General features: G+C 34.0%; 2 protein-coding genes across 2 annotated transcripts; both read right to left on the bottom strand.

The window, feature by feature from the left end:
• Positions 1–1,666: 1,666 nt before the first annotated feature.
• Positions 1,667–2,602, bottom strand: LOC100914936 (olfactory receptor 5B12-like). The gene has a single exon (XM_031943679.1). It carries the CDS (start codon positions 2,600–2,602, stop codon positions 1,667–1,669), a length of 936 nt encoding a protein of 311 aa, XP_031799539.1.
• A 7,237-nt stretch (positions 2,603–9,839) lies between these two features.
• LOC100915193 (olfactory receptor 5B12-like) lies at positions 9,840–10,791 on the bottom strand. The gene has a single exon (XM_031943678.1). It carries the CDS (start codon positions 10,773–10,775, stop codon positions 9,840–9,842), a length of 936 nt encoding a protein of 311 aa, XP_031799538.1. The 5' UTR covers positions 10,776–10,791.
• Between the last annotated feature and the right edge of the window lie 3,163 nt (positions 10,792–13,954).

The raw sequence follows: 13,954 nt of genomic DNA, 5'->3' as shown, positions 1-13,954 counted from the left end.
ATCGCTATGTAACCCTGGACAAGTCACTTAATTATATTTGCCTCAGTTCTTCTCTGTAAAATGAACTGGAAAGGGTCAACTTTTGCTTTACTTAGAAAACTGCAAATGAGATCAAGAAAAATTGGACCTAACTGAAAATGAATGAACAGTAACAAACTACTGCATCAGTCTTCCTGGAAAGTCTTCCAGTCTTCTCCCTCCTCTTCACTTTGTATTACATGCAAGTAGGGTTCACAATTTTCAAAGTCTATGTGATCTAGTAAGGAAAGACCTTGGATGTATAGGCTCTTTGAATGAACTGTATATAGTTGATGGGGAAACACTTGGGTATAAGAATTCTTTGGAGAAGAGAAATCTTTTGAAATTGCAAGAGGATGGGAGAGGCTTATTAGAGTGGTGTTTTAGGTATTTTCTAGCAATAAAAAAGCCAGAAAGAAGAGCCTCTGGTTTCTCTCTCACACACACTTTATAGTAGTAATTAATATCATAATTCACTTATAGAAATGTCTTTTCCAGGGACATTATATGACAAAGAACAGATTTAATGGGGAATGAATATTTGTGATGTACGGAACATAGTAATTATTTACTAAATGCTTGGTAAATCATCGTTGATGACCAAAATCCAAGTCTATTTAATCTGAACATAAAAAGAAAATCAGTGGAGGATGATATTGGATCTTCTGTACTGTATTGGATACCACATTGCTACTTTCTGAGGTGCAAATAAAAGTAACTCTGGGTCTGGGTCAGAACATTGTAAAGCTCTAAGGCTTACTAAATGTGTCAGCAAGAGGAAGTAGCTTAATGTCTCCGACTTTCAGTTTTCTTATTTAAAGGTCCACAACTCCTAATTCAATATTCTGAAACAAGTAGACTGTGCAGAGAACAAGTAGATTACCAAGCCTAGAGGTAAGAAGATGTGAGGTAAAATTTAGCCTTAGACACATGCTAGTTTGGTGCATTGGACAAGTCACTTAGCATCTGCCTCTGTTTGCTCAATAGTAAAATCAGAATAATAAGAGCACCTGTTTTCTAGGACTATTGTGAGGACAAATGAGAAAAAATAATCTCTAAAGAATTTTGTTGCATGCAGAGTCAAGGTAGTAGAGAGAAGCCAGGAACTTGTTTGAGCTCTCCCCACTTTTTCTTGGAAACATTAAATCAGGAAAGAAAGAATCTACAAAAAGATGGAGTGAAACAATTTTCCAATTTAAGAAATCTTTGGAGAACTTCAGTAAATGGGAGCATAGTTTAGTGCAGATGGTATCTGGGCAAGCCAGAAAGAAGGTATTGGGTGCTAGTGGTTGCTTAACTGCACTGGGATGGACTGGCCTAATTGTGCCTTTTGTTCTTAGACTTCCCTGTTGGTTTCGTTTGTGCACAACCTTTTTAATTTAATGTAATCAAAGTTGTCTATGGTGCCTTTCATAATGTTCTCTAGTTCTTCTTTGGTCATAAATTCTTTCCTTCTCCAAAGATCTGATAGGTAAATTATGTCTTGCTCTCTTGGTTTGTTTATTGTATCATCCTTTATGCCCAAATCATGTATCTATTTTGACATTTTTTTTGGTATGGGGTGGTTAAATAAGACTTGATTTGAACTCAGACTAAATGCTCTATTCATTGTACCACCTAATTGCCCTTCTCCTTAAATAGAATAAGGCTAATAATTCTTTCTTCTAATAGCTTTTATGAAAGCATTTTTGACATCTTTGTTTCTCAGACTATACACCAATGGATTCAGCATGGGAATGATCATGGTGTAGAATACAGAGATCATTTTATCTGATTCCATGGAATGATTTGATGAGGGTTGTAGGTACATGAAGATGGTTGCTCCATAGAATAAGGACACTGCAAAGATGTGAGAAGCACAGGTGAAGAAGGCTTTCTGGCGGCCCTCAGTAGAGCGGATTCTCAGGATGGCAATGAAAATTGAGAGGTAGGAAACCATAATGATCAGAATGGCAAAAGCCATATTAAATGCCCCTATAACACAAACCAACAACTCAGTGAAGCGAATATCTGAGCAGGAGAGAGTCAAGATTGGAGGAATGTCACAGAAAAAATGATTTACAATGTTGGAACTACAGAAAGAGAGGCTGAATGTGAAGCCAATGTGGATTGAAGAGTTCACTGAGCCACAGATATAACAACTAATGGTTAGACCAAGACACATCTTTGATGACATGATGGTAGAGTAGTGTAGGGGCTTAGACACAGCCACATGGCGATCATAGGCCATGGAAGCCAACAGATAATTTTCAGTAGTGACAAAGATTACAAAAAAGAACATTTGTGTGGCACAACTATTGTAGGAAATAGTCTTGTCCCCTGTGAGGATTCCAGCAAGCATTTTGGGAATAATAGCTGAAGAAGAACCTAAATCCACCAGAGAGAGGCTGCTGAGGAAGAAGTACATGGGAGTGTGGAGAGTAGATTCCATCCAAATCAGGGTTACCAATCCCAGATTTCCTACTAAGGTGATGATGTAGATAAGGGTGAATATTATGAAGAGCAGAACCCGATACTCTGGGGTATCTGTAAATCCTACAAGAATGAACCCATTTACTTCTGTTCTGTTTTCCATAAATGCCATTTTAGAGCAGGTTCATTTATCTACAATTAGAGAGGGAGGGAAACTAATTTATTTTTGCATAATTATAAAACCAAAACTATGTTTGTATAACTCTTTTGCAAATAGTGGAAAAATTGGCCTGAGGGATGATGGAAATGTTGATGGTCATCATAGCAGCTTCTCATTGAACTTATTCCTAATAATTCTTTTAAAATAATTTTATGGATGACTTGTTATATCATAAAATAACTAAATGATACACTGCATACAGTTCTAGGCCTAGAGTCAGGAAGTCTCTTGCCTTCAAATGTGGTCTCAGAGACTGACTGACTCAGTGTCACTCATCTAGTAAATAAAGTGGAAAGGAAATGGCAAACCACTGCATTATCTTTACCAAGAAAACAACAAACAGAGTCACGAAGGAACAGAAATGACTGAAAAATAACTGAACAATAACTTTTATATAACATTTACTTCTTATATATTTCTTCTTATCTAACTCACCCTGCCATCATAGACCTTTCCTTAGAACAATTTTAAAAGAAAAACCAAACCAGTTAAGTAAAGCCTACCAATATGTGTATGATATCTAACAGTAAAAAGCATTATCCAAATTCCCTCATTACAATGTTGAAGGTAGTGAATTTTTTCTTAGATCTTCTTTAAAGTTAAACTTTGTCATATTAATTACAAATGATTTACTTTTCTTTTATTTTTCCTACACTTTGATTGTAAATATTGATTTCCTCATTCTCATTTCTCTGCACCCATTAGTGTTTTCCCCATGTTTTTCCAAATTCTTGAAATTCATAATTTCTTATAGAACATTTCTATTTCATTTTATTCACATATCAAAATTCATTCAATGAATTCCTAATCAGTGGGCGTAGATTTTAATTTTTTTAGATTCTTTGTTACTAGAAATAGTACTACTATAGAAATTTTTACCGTCCCTCTTTTTTCTTCCTTCCCTTCTTCTCTCTCCCTCTCTCCTTTCCTTCTTTCCTTCCTTTCTTCTGTCATCCTATCCTTCTTCCTCTTTGTCTTCTATATCTTACATATATACAAAATAGGGAGGTTAAGTAATAGAAAGACAAGTTAAAAAGTAGAAGTAAAATAGAAGAATTAGGGATAGAATTAAGAGGTATGCAAGAACATAAAAAAGAATGATCAAGAGTAGAATTTATGAGGAAAAAAGGAGGGGCTAGTAATCATTGATCTTAGTCAAACTTTAAAAAGATTCAATAAAGAGAGAAATGTACAATATATTTCAACCATATTAATATTGTTTTAGATATGTGTATGTATATGAATGCTTGTAGGAGTGTGTGTGTGTATATATATATATATATATATATATATATATATATATATATACACACACATACACATAAATATATCCATGCTTAAATGTAACCTATTTGGGGGAGGTGAAGGGGAGTAAAGGAGAAAAAAAGAATAAAGTAAAAAGTGCATACCAGGAAACAAAAAAAAACCTACAAGGAAATAAAAAAAAACCATGGACAGTTATGGAGATATCATTCTATATTCTTTTTTGATACATATGATACATGAAGGAATCACAACATGTATCAAGGGAATGCTGTGTAAATCAGTAAAAATAACGCAACCAGAGACTGCTTTCAGTGAAACAAAGACTCTAGGAATTAGGAGAAGTTGGTTTTCCTTTACTTGCTTTCTAGGGTTTGTTTAGGTTTGAGTTAAGAGGTGAATAAACTTTAGAAAGATGTTCTAAAATTTTTTTTTGTCTGTGTCATAGAACACTTAAAACAGTCTAATGAACCCTTCTCAAAATAAGAATTTTAAATGCATAAATCTATTAGAATAATTGCAAAGAAAATGAAAAACCCATTAAAATAAAGATGCATTTTTTATTACTCCAAGTTTATAGGCTCCCCAAAATCTATCCATGGATTTGATCATAGATTCCAGGTTAAGGATTACTTAATCTATATTAAGAAAAAAGCAACCAGCATGGAGAAAGTCTTAAAAATCATGAGATGTTGTTATTGGCAATAATAGCTAACATTTGTATACTACTTCAAGATTTACAAAGGTCAATAAAATATATTCTTATTTTATTCTTATGATAGTCCTGAGAGGTGATAGGTACTCTTATTATCTCCATAGAGGAACTGAAACTGAGAGTGATTGTGTGATTTGTCCAGGGTCCCTTAGAGTTAGAGTGTCTAGGTCATAGTGATTTCAAGTCCACCATCAATCTATCTTATATAGTATGCTGACTCCCACTCTAAGATAAGCACTGTATTCTTGAACTCTATATTTCAGGACCTACCTGAGTCATTAAAAAATGTTGAAGAGACTTCAAGTGAGTATCAGTTTCTTTCATAGGGTTGAGGTTAAAGTCCCAAGCCTTAGAAATAAGTGATACTGTTAAAGAAACTGTTCCCTTGAAGCTGGTAATAAGTATTTATTATTAGAAAGAAGAGGAAAGATCATTTCTGCCTGCTGATGCTATAGCAAAGGCAATTTTAGGGATCTTTTGCTCACTTACAAAGTGAAGGTAAAAGCCAATGAATAAGTGAAAGACTCAGATGACTGCTGATCCAGGTTGGTTCCACTTCCATGAATCATCATAGAGCCTGATTTGCTTTTCAGTGACTAGAGTTCGATGCCAGAAAGGGACTTAATATAGATCTGAGAACACAGTGACTGTTAGGAGACTATGCACCCTTGGAGATATCTGAGAAGTCTATTATTATCTGTAAACAAAATAGGCCATTAAAATTTGTATGACTCAAGAGACCAAATTCTGATTGCTGAGGGAGATCATTTTCTTGAAAATGTCTTGGTCCTGGTTAGCTCATTGTTAGTGAAGTGAAATGGAAACATCTCTGGACTTGGGAATGACAAGATCTGTATTCTAATTCTGGTTCTATTGCCTCTTGGTAATGTGACCATAGGCAAGTCACTGATTTGCTTCAAACTTTGATTAACTCATAAGGAGTAGTCATTTCTTTCATACTAAATTTGAAGGATGGTTTTGAAGATCAGATATGACATTGGATGCAAAAGAAAAAATGTGGAATAAGGGAAAGAACATCAGAGGCACATCTCAATAAATGTCTTAACTTTCCCAAATTACAGTTTCTTTTATAAAGTGGGAATTTCATGACCTAATTCATAATACTATTGTGAGGAAAGAGTTTTATAAAATATGAAATCCCATTATCATGTTAAAAATATTGTAATTATACTCTCTTGCATCCCCAGCATAATTTTGACTGGCTGAATCCCACACTTCAATATTATTCTTAAATTGTTCTGAATACTGCTTCTTCTTGAAGGTTATATACATCTAAATATAGACTAGATTGTTAGATTATACGAGTGATATCACTGTGGTTTGCTTTGATAATGAATTGCCTGGTGCCTCTCCTTTGGACAAGGTGGAGAATTATAGCATAGACAAAAGTAAAGTAAAGTATTCTCAAAACCAGTTGAATTATCAAAATAAAAAAGTGGTCCTTCAGGGTTCAAGGTAAACTGATATAAAGTTCAGAGGCCTGAAATCTATCATTAGTCCTTATGTCTTTACATATTTTAACACAAGTTGTGTTTCTAATTCTATACATCTCAATGAGTGGTAAATATACAATAGTCTTATTCATAATAAATGCTTAATACATATTTATTATATTTAATAGAATTGATGAAAACTTATAAAACTAGATAACATGCTCATTAAATTTATCTTAAAATTTAAACATTTTATTATGAACTTAATTATTAACAGAAATATTCAAACATACAAAAAACCAACTACAACAAAGGGGTATATATAAAATTGAAAACTCCTGTTATATAGTTTGCTTTCTCTTAAAGTGATGGTAAATTTAACAATATAGTAACATGCTTCTTTGCTTTCTCTTCTGTACTCTTAGACTCATTTTTTCCCAATAATTCACCTCACTCTTTAGCCCAATAGACACTCCTTATAACAGGTAATAAGTATAATCAAGCAAAAGAAATTAATCATGTTTAAAAATATATCCTATTTATCTGTTATGTAAAGACATGAGTTGTATTTCACCATCAGTTTTTTGAATAAATAGTTGCTTTGCTTCATTCATTGGAGTTATTCCACTTTTTATCTCTTTCTACCTGTAGCTCTTGTTTTTTTTTTTTTTTTCCTTCCTCCTTATTTCTTCTATTGCTTTTGAAATAATTTTTGCTCCTTCTTTAATTCTTCTGGAAATATTTTTTGATCTTGTGTCCAATTAGACTCTTTCTCTGATGCTTTGAATGATTCTTTGTAGATAATTTAAAAATTATTGGCACTTTAAGACCTGAGCTTCCCTGTAATCATAATAGCTCTTAGTTGTTGTTTTTTTCTTTGTTGTTGTTGTTGCTGTTTACTATGAACTAATCTTCTCATTTCCACGATTTTGGGCTTTGTTAGTATTGGGCTTGTTTTTTTTTATTTTTATTTTGAGGATGGGGGAATAGAGGTCTGGTTTGAGCATCTGTCCTTATATGTCTTTCTGATACTTTTGTAGCTTACTGTGAGGCCCTGGAAGTTTTAAATCCTTCCAAAATTCTGTGTGGTAGGGAGACATTTATTCACTGCCCTTCTGGTCTGAGTTCTGTAAGTTGAATTTGTTGACTTCTGTATATGACTAGGGCTCAAAGAAGTTTCAGTTTGTGCTTTATAGCTAATGAAAAGGAGAACCTTAATGAAGATTTTCCTTTAGAAACTTTCCTGAAAGCAGTTTTGATTTCTTTCTTCCTCAGGGGGTTTAACATGGAAACAACATGGTGTAGGAAACAGATGAGATTTTGTCCATGTTCATGGTATGATCAGAACTGGGTTGGAAGTACATGAAAATTATTGTTCCATAGAATATCGACACTTCAAAAGGTGGTAGCACATGTAAAAAAGGTTTTCTGACAGATTTCACATTGTGTGAATCCTCAGAAATGACGATGAATAGGTAGGAAATAAAAATGAATATAAATGGCATTTAATTCTTCCATAAAAAAGTAGCACACATATACTTGTGTGTATATGTATGTATAGACATCACACACACACACACACACACACACACACCTGTGTATATGTGTGTGTGTGCATACACACATGACAGAATGTCAGGTTTAAGAGAATATCATAGAAAACATGATGGACCACATTGGAACTAGAAGAAGAGAAACAGAAGGTTCAGCTTGTGTCAATAAAAGAATTCAGAAGACCATAAACAAATGATCCAGTGACCATGGCATCATACACATAGCCATGTGACAATCATAGGCTGTAGAAGCTAAAAGGAAAATTTTTAAGTGGTAAAGATTATAAAGAAAAATAATTTCATAGGACCTTCATTGTAGTAGATGAGTTTGCCCCCATTATGAACCCAACTATCATATTCTGGCTAACAGAAGAGGAGAAACAAAAATCTGCAAAGACAGGGTACTGAGGAAAAAAGCACATTGAGGGTTGGAAATGAGAGTCTCAAAAGAGCAAGACTACCATTCCCAGATTCCCTACCATGGTTTTGAGAGAGACATGGGTCAACAATATGAAGAGGAAGATCTGAGTCTCTGGGACATCTGTGAATCCTATAAAAATGAATACATTCACCTCTGTGTTGATCTCCAGGAAAGTCATATATGAGTTTAGTTATCTGCTATAAGAGATAAAACAGCAGAGTTACTATTTCACAGAAAATGACTGTGGTCAAAGATAAACCATGGCCAGAGACCAGTCTTCTGTGAGTAACAGAAATATGAGACACAGGGAACAAGAGAATCAAGTTGATTACTGTTGTTTCTTTATTATAAATTATTATAAATTTATGCCATGTTTATTTATTTTTTAATTGAATTTCATTTTTGTCTTGCTTTATATAATTTCCCCTTTAATAGTCAGATTCACATAGCATTAAATTTGCAAGTTAATTTAAAATATTCTGATTTTTTTATTATGTTAACCCAATCTAGCCTTCATCATTAAATATCTCTCTAGATATTTCAGTGTTTTTTTAAATTATTTAAACAGTTTTATGTAATTATAACTATATAAATAATGAATGTGTTTTGGTAGATTAGCACCTGAATATTCGATGCTCCTTAAAGTCCTTCTGCATGGGTCTTCTCTATTATTTCCACATGGGTTTTACAATTGCTCTAAAATGTGGTTTATTTGATATTTTTCAAAGTCATATTTTTTAAATATGCAAGATATTCCAAAAGACTTTGAAGTTTCATAATTAATAGTATGAAGCTATACTAACTTTTTTGTTAATTAACATTTTATTTTTCCCAATTACATGTAAAAACAATTTCCACGTTCATTTTTTTTCAGATTTTGAGTTTTAAATTCTCTTTCTCCCTGCCATCTCTCCTCATCGAGTAATTTGACATAGTTTATACATGTGTATTCATGCAGAACACATTTCATTCCATGAAAGAAAATATAGACCAAAAAAACCCAATCCTAAACCTAAGAAAATAAAATAATGGAAAACTACCTTGATCTGCATGCAGGCTTTGCTAGTTTTTTGTTTGGAGATGGATAGTATTTTTCACTATAACTCCTTCAGAATTGTCTTGGGTCATTGTAATGCTGAGAACAGCTAGGTTATACATAGCAGATCAATGCATAATAATGCTGACCTAATTTGACTTTAGCTGAAAAATTGTTTCACATTGTATTTTTGAGGATTATTCTGCTCTAGAGTTTGTTTAAGAATCAAATTTAAAAGTACTTTTGAAGAAATATTTCTTGGGGAAGTTAGGTGAGTCCATGCCTTTACTCTTCCATGTTGTCTTTGTCTTAGTTGTCCCACTTTTAAAGAATGAGAACAGATAATTAGGGGGGAAAAATTTAACCTGCCAAATCCCAAGAAACCTTTGTCTTTCGACAGTATCATTTGGGACCTTAATAAAATAGCTAGACTTGGGGACTAGAGTTCAGACAAAGTATTTCTGGATTGCCCCTTTTCCCTGATTGTTGTTCAGTTATCCACTAATGTCTGACTTTCCATGATCTCATGGACTAGTCCAGAGAGTCTTCTTGGCAAAGATACTAAAATAGCTGGCCATTTCTTTCTCCATTGTTTCCTCATTTTATAGATGAGGAACTGAGGCAAAAGGGGTTTAATGACTATCCAGGGTCATATAGCTAGTACGTTTCTGAGGCTTGATTTGAATCTTCTCAATTCCAGGCTTCATGCTCTATCCATTGTACCACCTACTTGCCCTTCTCCTAAGATTAATAATTCTTTCTTCTAGTAGCTTTTCTGAAAGCATTCTTGACATCTTTGTTTCTCAGACTATATACCAATGGATTCAGCATGGGAATGATCATGGTGTAGAATACAGAGATCATTTTATCTGATTCCATGGAATGATTTGATGAGGGTTGTAGGTACATGAAGATGGTTGCTCCATAGAATAAGGACACTGCAAAGATGTGAGAAGCACAGGTGAAGAAGGCTTTCTGGCGGCCCTCAGTAGAGCGGATTCTCAGGATGGCAATGAAAATTGAGAGGTAGGAAACCACAATGACCAGAATGGCAAAAGCCATGTTAAATGCCCCTAGAATACAAACCAACAATTCAGTGAAGCGAATGTTTGAGCAGGAGAGAGTCAAGATTGGAGGAATGTCACAGAAGAAATGATTTACAATGTTGGAACTACAGAAAGAGAGGCTGAATGTGAAGCCAATGTGGATTGAAGAGTTCACTGAACCACAGATATAACAACAAATGGTTAGACCAAGACACATCTTTGATGACATGATGGTAGAGTAGTGTAGGGGCTTAGACACAGCCACATGGCGATCATAGGCCATGGCAGCCAACAGATAATTTTCAGTAGTGGCAAAGGTTACAAAGAAGAACATTTGGGTAGCGCAATCATTGTAGGAGATAGTCTTGTCCCCTGTGAGGATTCCAGCAAGCACTTTGGGAATAATAGCTGAAGAAGAACCTAAATCCACCAGAGAGAGGCTGCTGAGGAAGAAGTACATGGGCATGTGGAGAGTGGATTCCACCCAAATCAGAGTTACCAATCCCAGATTTCCTACTAAGGTGAAGATGTAGATAAGGGTGAATATCACAAAGAGTAGAACCTGATACTCTGGGGTATCTGTAAATCCTACAAGAATGAACTCATTTACTTCTGTGTTGTTTTCCATAACTGCCATTTGGGAGCAGGATCATTGATCTACAATTAGAAAGGGAGAGGGGGGAAACTAAATTATTTCTGCACAATGAAAAGCAAAGTCAAAACCATGTTTATAGACCTATCTTTTGAAAATGGTAGAAATAATGGGCTGAAGGACCATGAAAACATAGATGATCATCATGGTAGGTACTCCATAGCCTCTCCTTGAACTTATTAAAGATTATTGCTTTGAAAATAATTTTATGGATGACTTGTTATGTCATAGGATAACTAAGTAGTGAAGTTCATGGAGTGCTAGCCCTGGAGCCAGGAAGACTCATCTTCCTGCATTCAAATGTAGTCTGAGATTGAGTAACTTATGGCTTCTATATAAAATGGGCTGGAAAAGGAAATTATGTTTGCCAAGAAAACCCCAAATAGGGTCATGAAGAATTGGGCCTGATTGAAGAATGACTGAACAACAATTTTTAAATCACATTCAATTCCAAGTATATCATTTCTTGTTTAAATTATCCTATCTCTGTGAACTTTCCCTTGGAGCAACAATTTTAAAAGAAAAACAAAATAAATAAAAAATCAGTGAAATAAAATCTACCAATATATGTATGATATCTAACAATATATTGCCATACCCAGGTTCCTTATCTTGTTTTGAAGAAAGGAAAACAATATACACAATCAAAGTGTAGGGGGAAATAAAAAAATAATAAATCATATGTAGTTAAAATAAAAAAGTTGCGCTCTAGAGAATATCTAAGAATAAAATTCACTACCTTCAACATAGTGATGAGGATCATTGCATATGTAGATAAAAGGAAGGGAGCATATAAAGGAAAAGATAGGAAGAAAGGAAGGAAGGAAGGAAAAAGGAAAAGAAGGAAGGAAAAGGAGGTAGGAAGAGAGGAAAAAAAGAAGCAAAGTAAGAAAGACTCTACTTTATGGATTTACTCTAAATTTTAATATGCCTTTACACTTTTTTGATTTATTTCCCATAACACTTTTGACCCTTTCTCCCCATACAAAGAAGCATGTGTTTTGCATTACATTAGTTTAAGTAATATTATTTTATGATCTTTTCTTGTAAACTTTCTTTGACTTTTTCTTTCTCATTTCTTTTCCTACCCCTTTAGCATTTTCCCTGAATCCCACTTAATTCCTAGGCCATTTATAATTTTACTTGGTTTTCTTTATTCTGTGTTCTTCATGAAGGTAGAGATTTCAAAATAGCAAATTTAAACTCCCTCTTCTATTATATTTTTATGATATTTAATTCATAGGTATTATCAACTCCTGCATTTTTCCTGCTGTGCATCACTCTTAGACTTTTCATTTCATAAAGGAAGGACTCTCAAGTGGAAGAGGTATCATGAGGTCAAAATTTTTCTGATTCTGAGTTATGAAATCTGAATCATTAGCATTCCAAAGGCCTGTTTATCATTCAATCTCTTCTTCTCTATCTTTCCATTGCCACTCTTGAGTGCTGGCTGCTGGGGATTCACATCCTATCACATGGGGTATATAGAAGGATAAACATTTCTTTTCATATAATGGAAGCTAATCATTTGCCAGTGATGTCCCAAATAAAGCAAAATAAAAGGTCTTGTCTCATCTCAAACAGTTGCATCTTCCCACAGGGAGAAATAGGCTCTTATGACTCTCCTTCCCTTCCTCTTTAAATAGAAGATTTCCCCTTTAACCCTACCTGATGCATGTTAATATTTATACTCTACTACTTATAAACTATTCTACCATTCTACTATTCTGAGACTTCCTGAGTCTAGACCTAGCACTCCATGCAATACATCACCTAGTTGTCCTATGGTATAAGAAGTCATCCATAAAATTATTTTAAGAATAATCTGAAATACCATTCTACCATATTCTACTAAACTATTCTCTCACTCTTTTTGAAATTCTGAGGAAATTAAGTCTTTGCTCATGGGTTAGCTATATCAAATCATCCTTGTTCCTAAGTTATTTTTTTAAGGTTGGCGCCTATTTTTGTTTTATGTTCTTTGTTTTATAGTACTTGCAACCTAAATAGTCTGTTTCCATTGTTGATTTATTGATTTCTCTGTTGAAGATCCAGTTTTTCTAAGAGAACATTAGTCTCAGCTTTGATAGTTATGTTATTTGGGGGATGCCATTTGAACTTTTAAAAAAATATTTTACTCTTTCCACTCTTTTCTTTGATTTTTTGTGATGATCAATTAATTCCAAATTATAATTGGCATTCTTTCATAGATGAATGTCTCTCTCATGAGTTCTTGCAAAATTCATTTTTTAAAATTCAAGTTCTAAAGTTTAATCAATTCAAGAATTGGATTTTAAAGCTCATATCTGTTAGTGATCTTTGACAGATCATGGAAAACAGGAAAGAAAGAAGTGATCAGAGATTTTAGAAAGCAAATGCCTCCATTTTTAAAAGGGGGGGGGGAGTGAATCCAATCTACAGAATAAAAACATGAACTTTTATAGAAGCACATTTTAGATCAGATTATTAAAGAGATCATCAGCAAATACCTCAAAAAGGAAGTAGTCACCACCATGCTGTAAAATGGCCTCAAGAAAAAACAAGGTTGCTTCAGGCTTAATTAGTTAATTTTATTTTTTGACAGGGCTAGGAAACAGAAAGATTGGAGGAATGCTGTATTTAGTATTTACTTAGAATTGAAAAATTTTTATTTTGCCAATCTTATGGAATGTGTGCAGAGATGTGGATGAGGTTAATTGTGGAATGAGGAGAAGTTAGAAGTGTTTGAATGCAGGATTCCCAAAGTAGACATTGATAATGTGATAGAAGCATAGGAGCTTCCCAATGGAGTTAGCCAAGGATCCATATTTTCCTTGTGCTTTAAGAATACACTGATGACTTGGATAGAGGTATTAGTGCTTAGTAGATTTGCAAATGGCACACAGAATATGACCATAATTTATTCAGTGAATTATAGTACAGGAATTAAAATAACCTGACAGGCTAGAACATTAGAAAATCTTATACCTGAATTATAAAAATGAGCTTTGAAGTTCAAAATTAGGGAGAGAGAGTTAGCCCGAAGTTCTTCTGGAATGGGATTGCAATCACAATATGTATCAAGGGAATGCTGTATAAATCAGTAAAGGTAATGCAATCCAAGAATGTTTTCAGTGGAACAGAGAAGCTAGGAATTAAGAGAAGCTAGTTTCCCTTTCCTTGCT

This window comes from Sarcophilus harrisii, chromosome 6 (genome assembly GCF_902635505.1).
Source record: "Sarcophilus harrisii chromosome 6, mSarHar1.11, whole genome shotgun sequence".
Classification (NCBI taxonomy): domain Eukaryota; kingdom Metazoa; phylum Chordata; class Mammalia; order Dasyuromorphia; family Dasyuridae; genus Sarcophilus; species Sarcophilus harrisii.
This window is presented reverse-complemented; position numbering and strand designations above follow the sequence as displayed.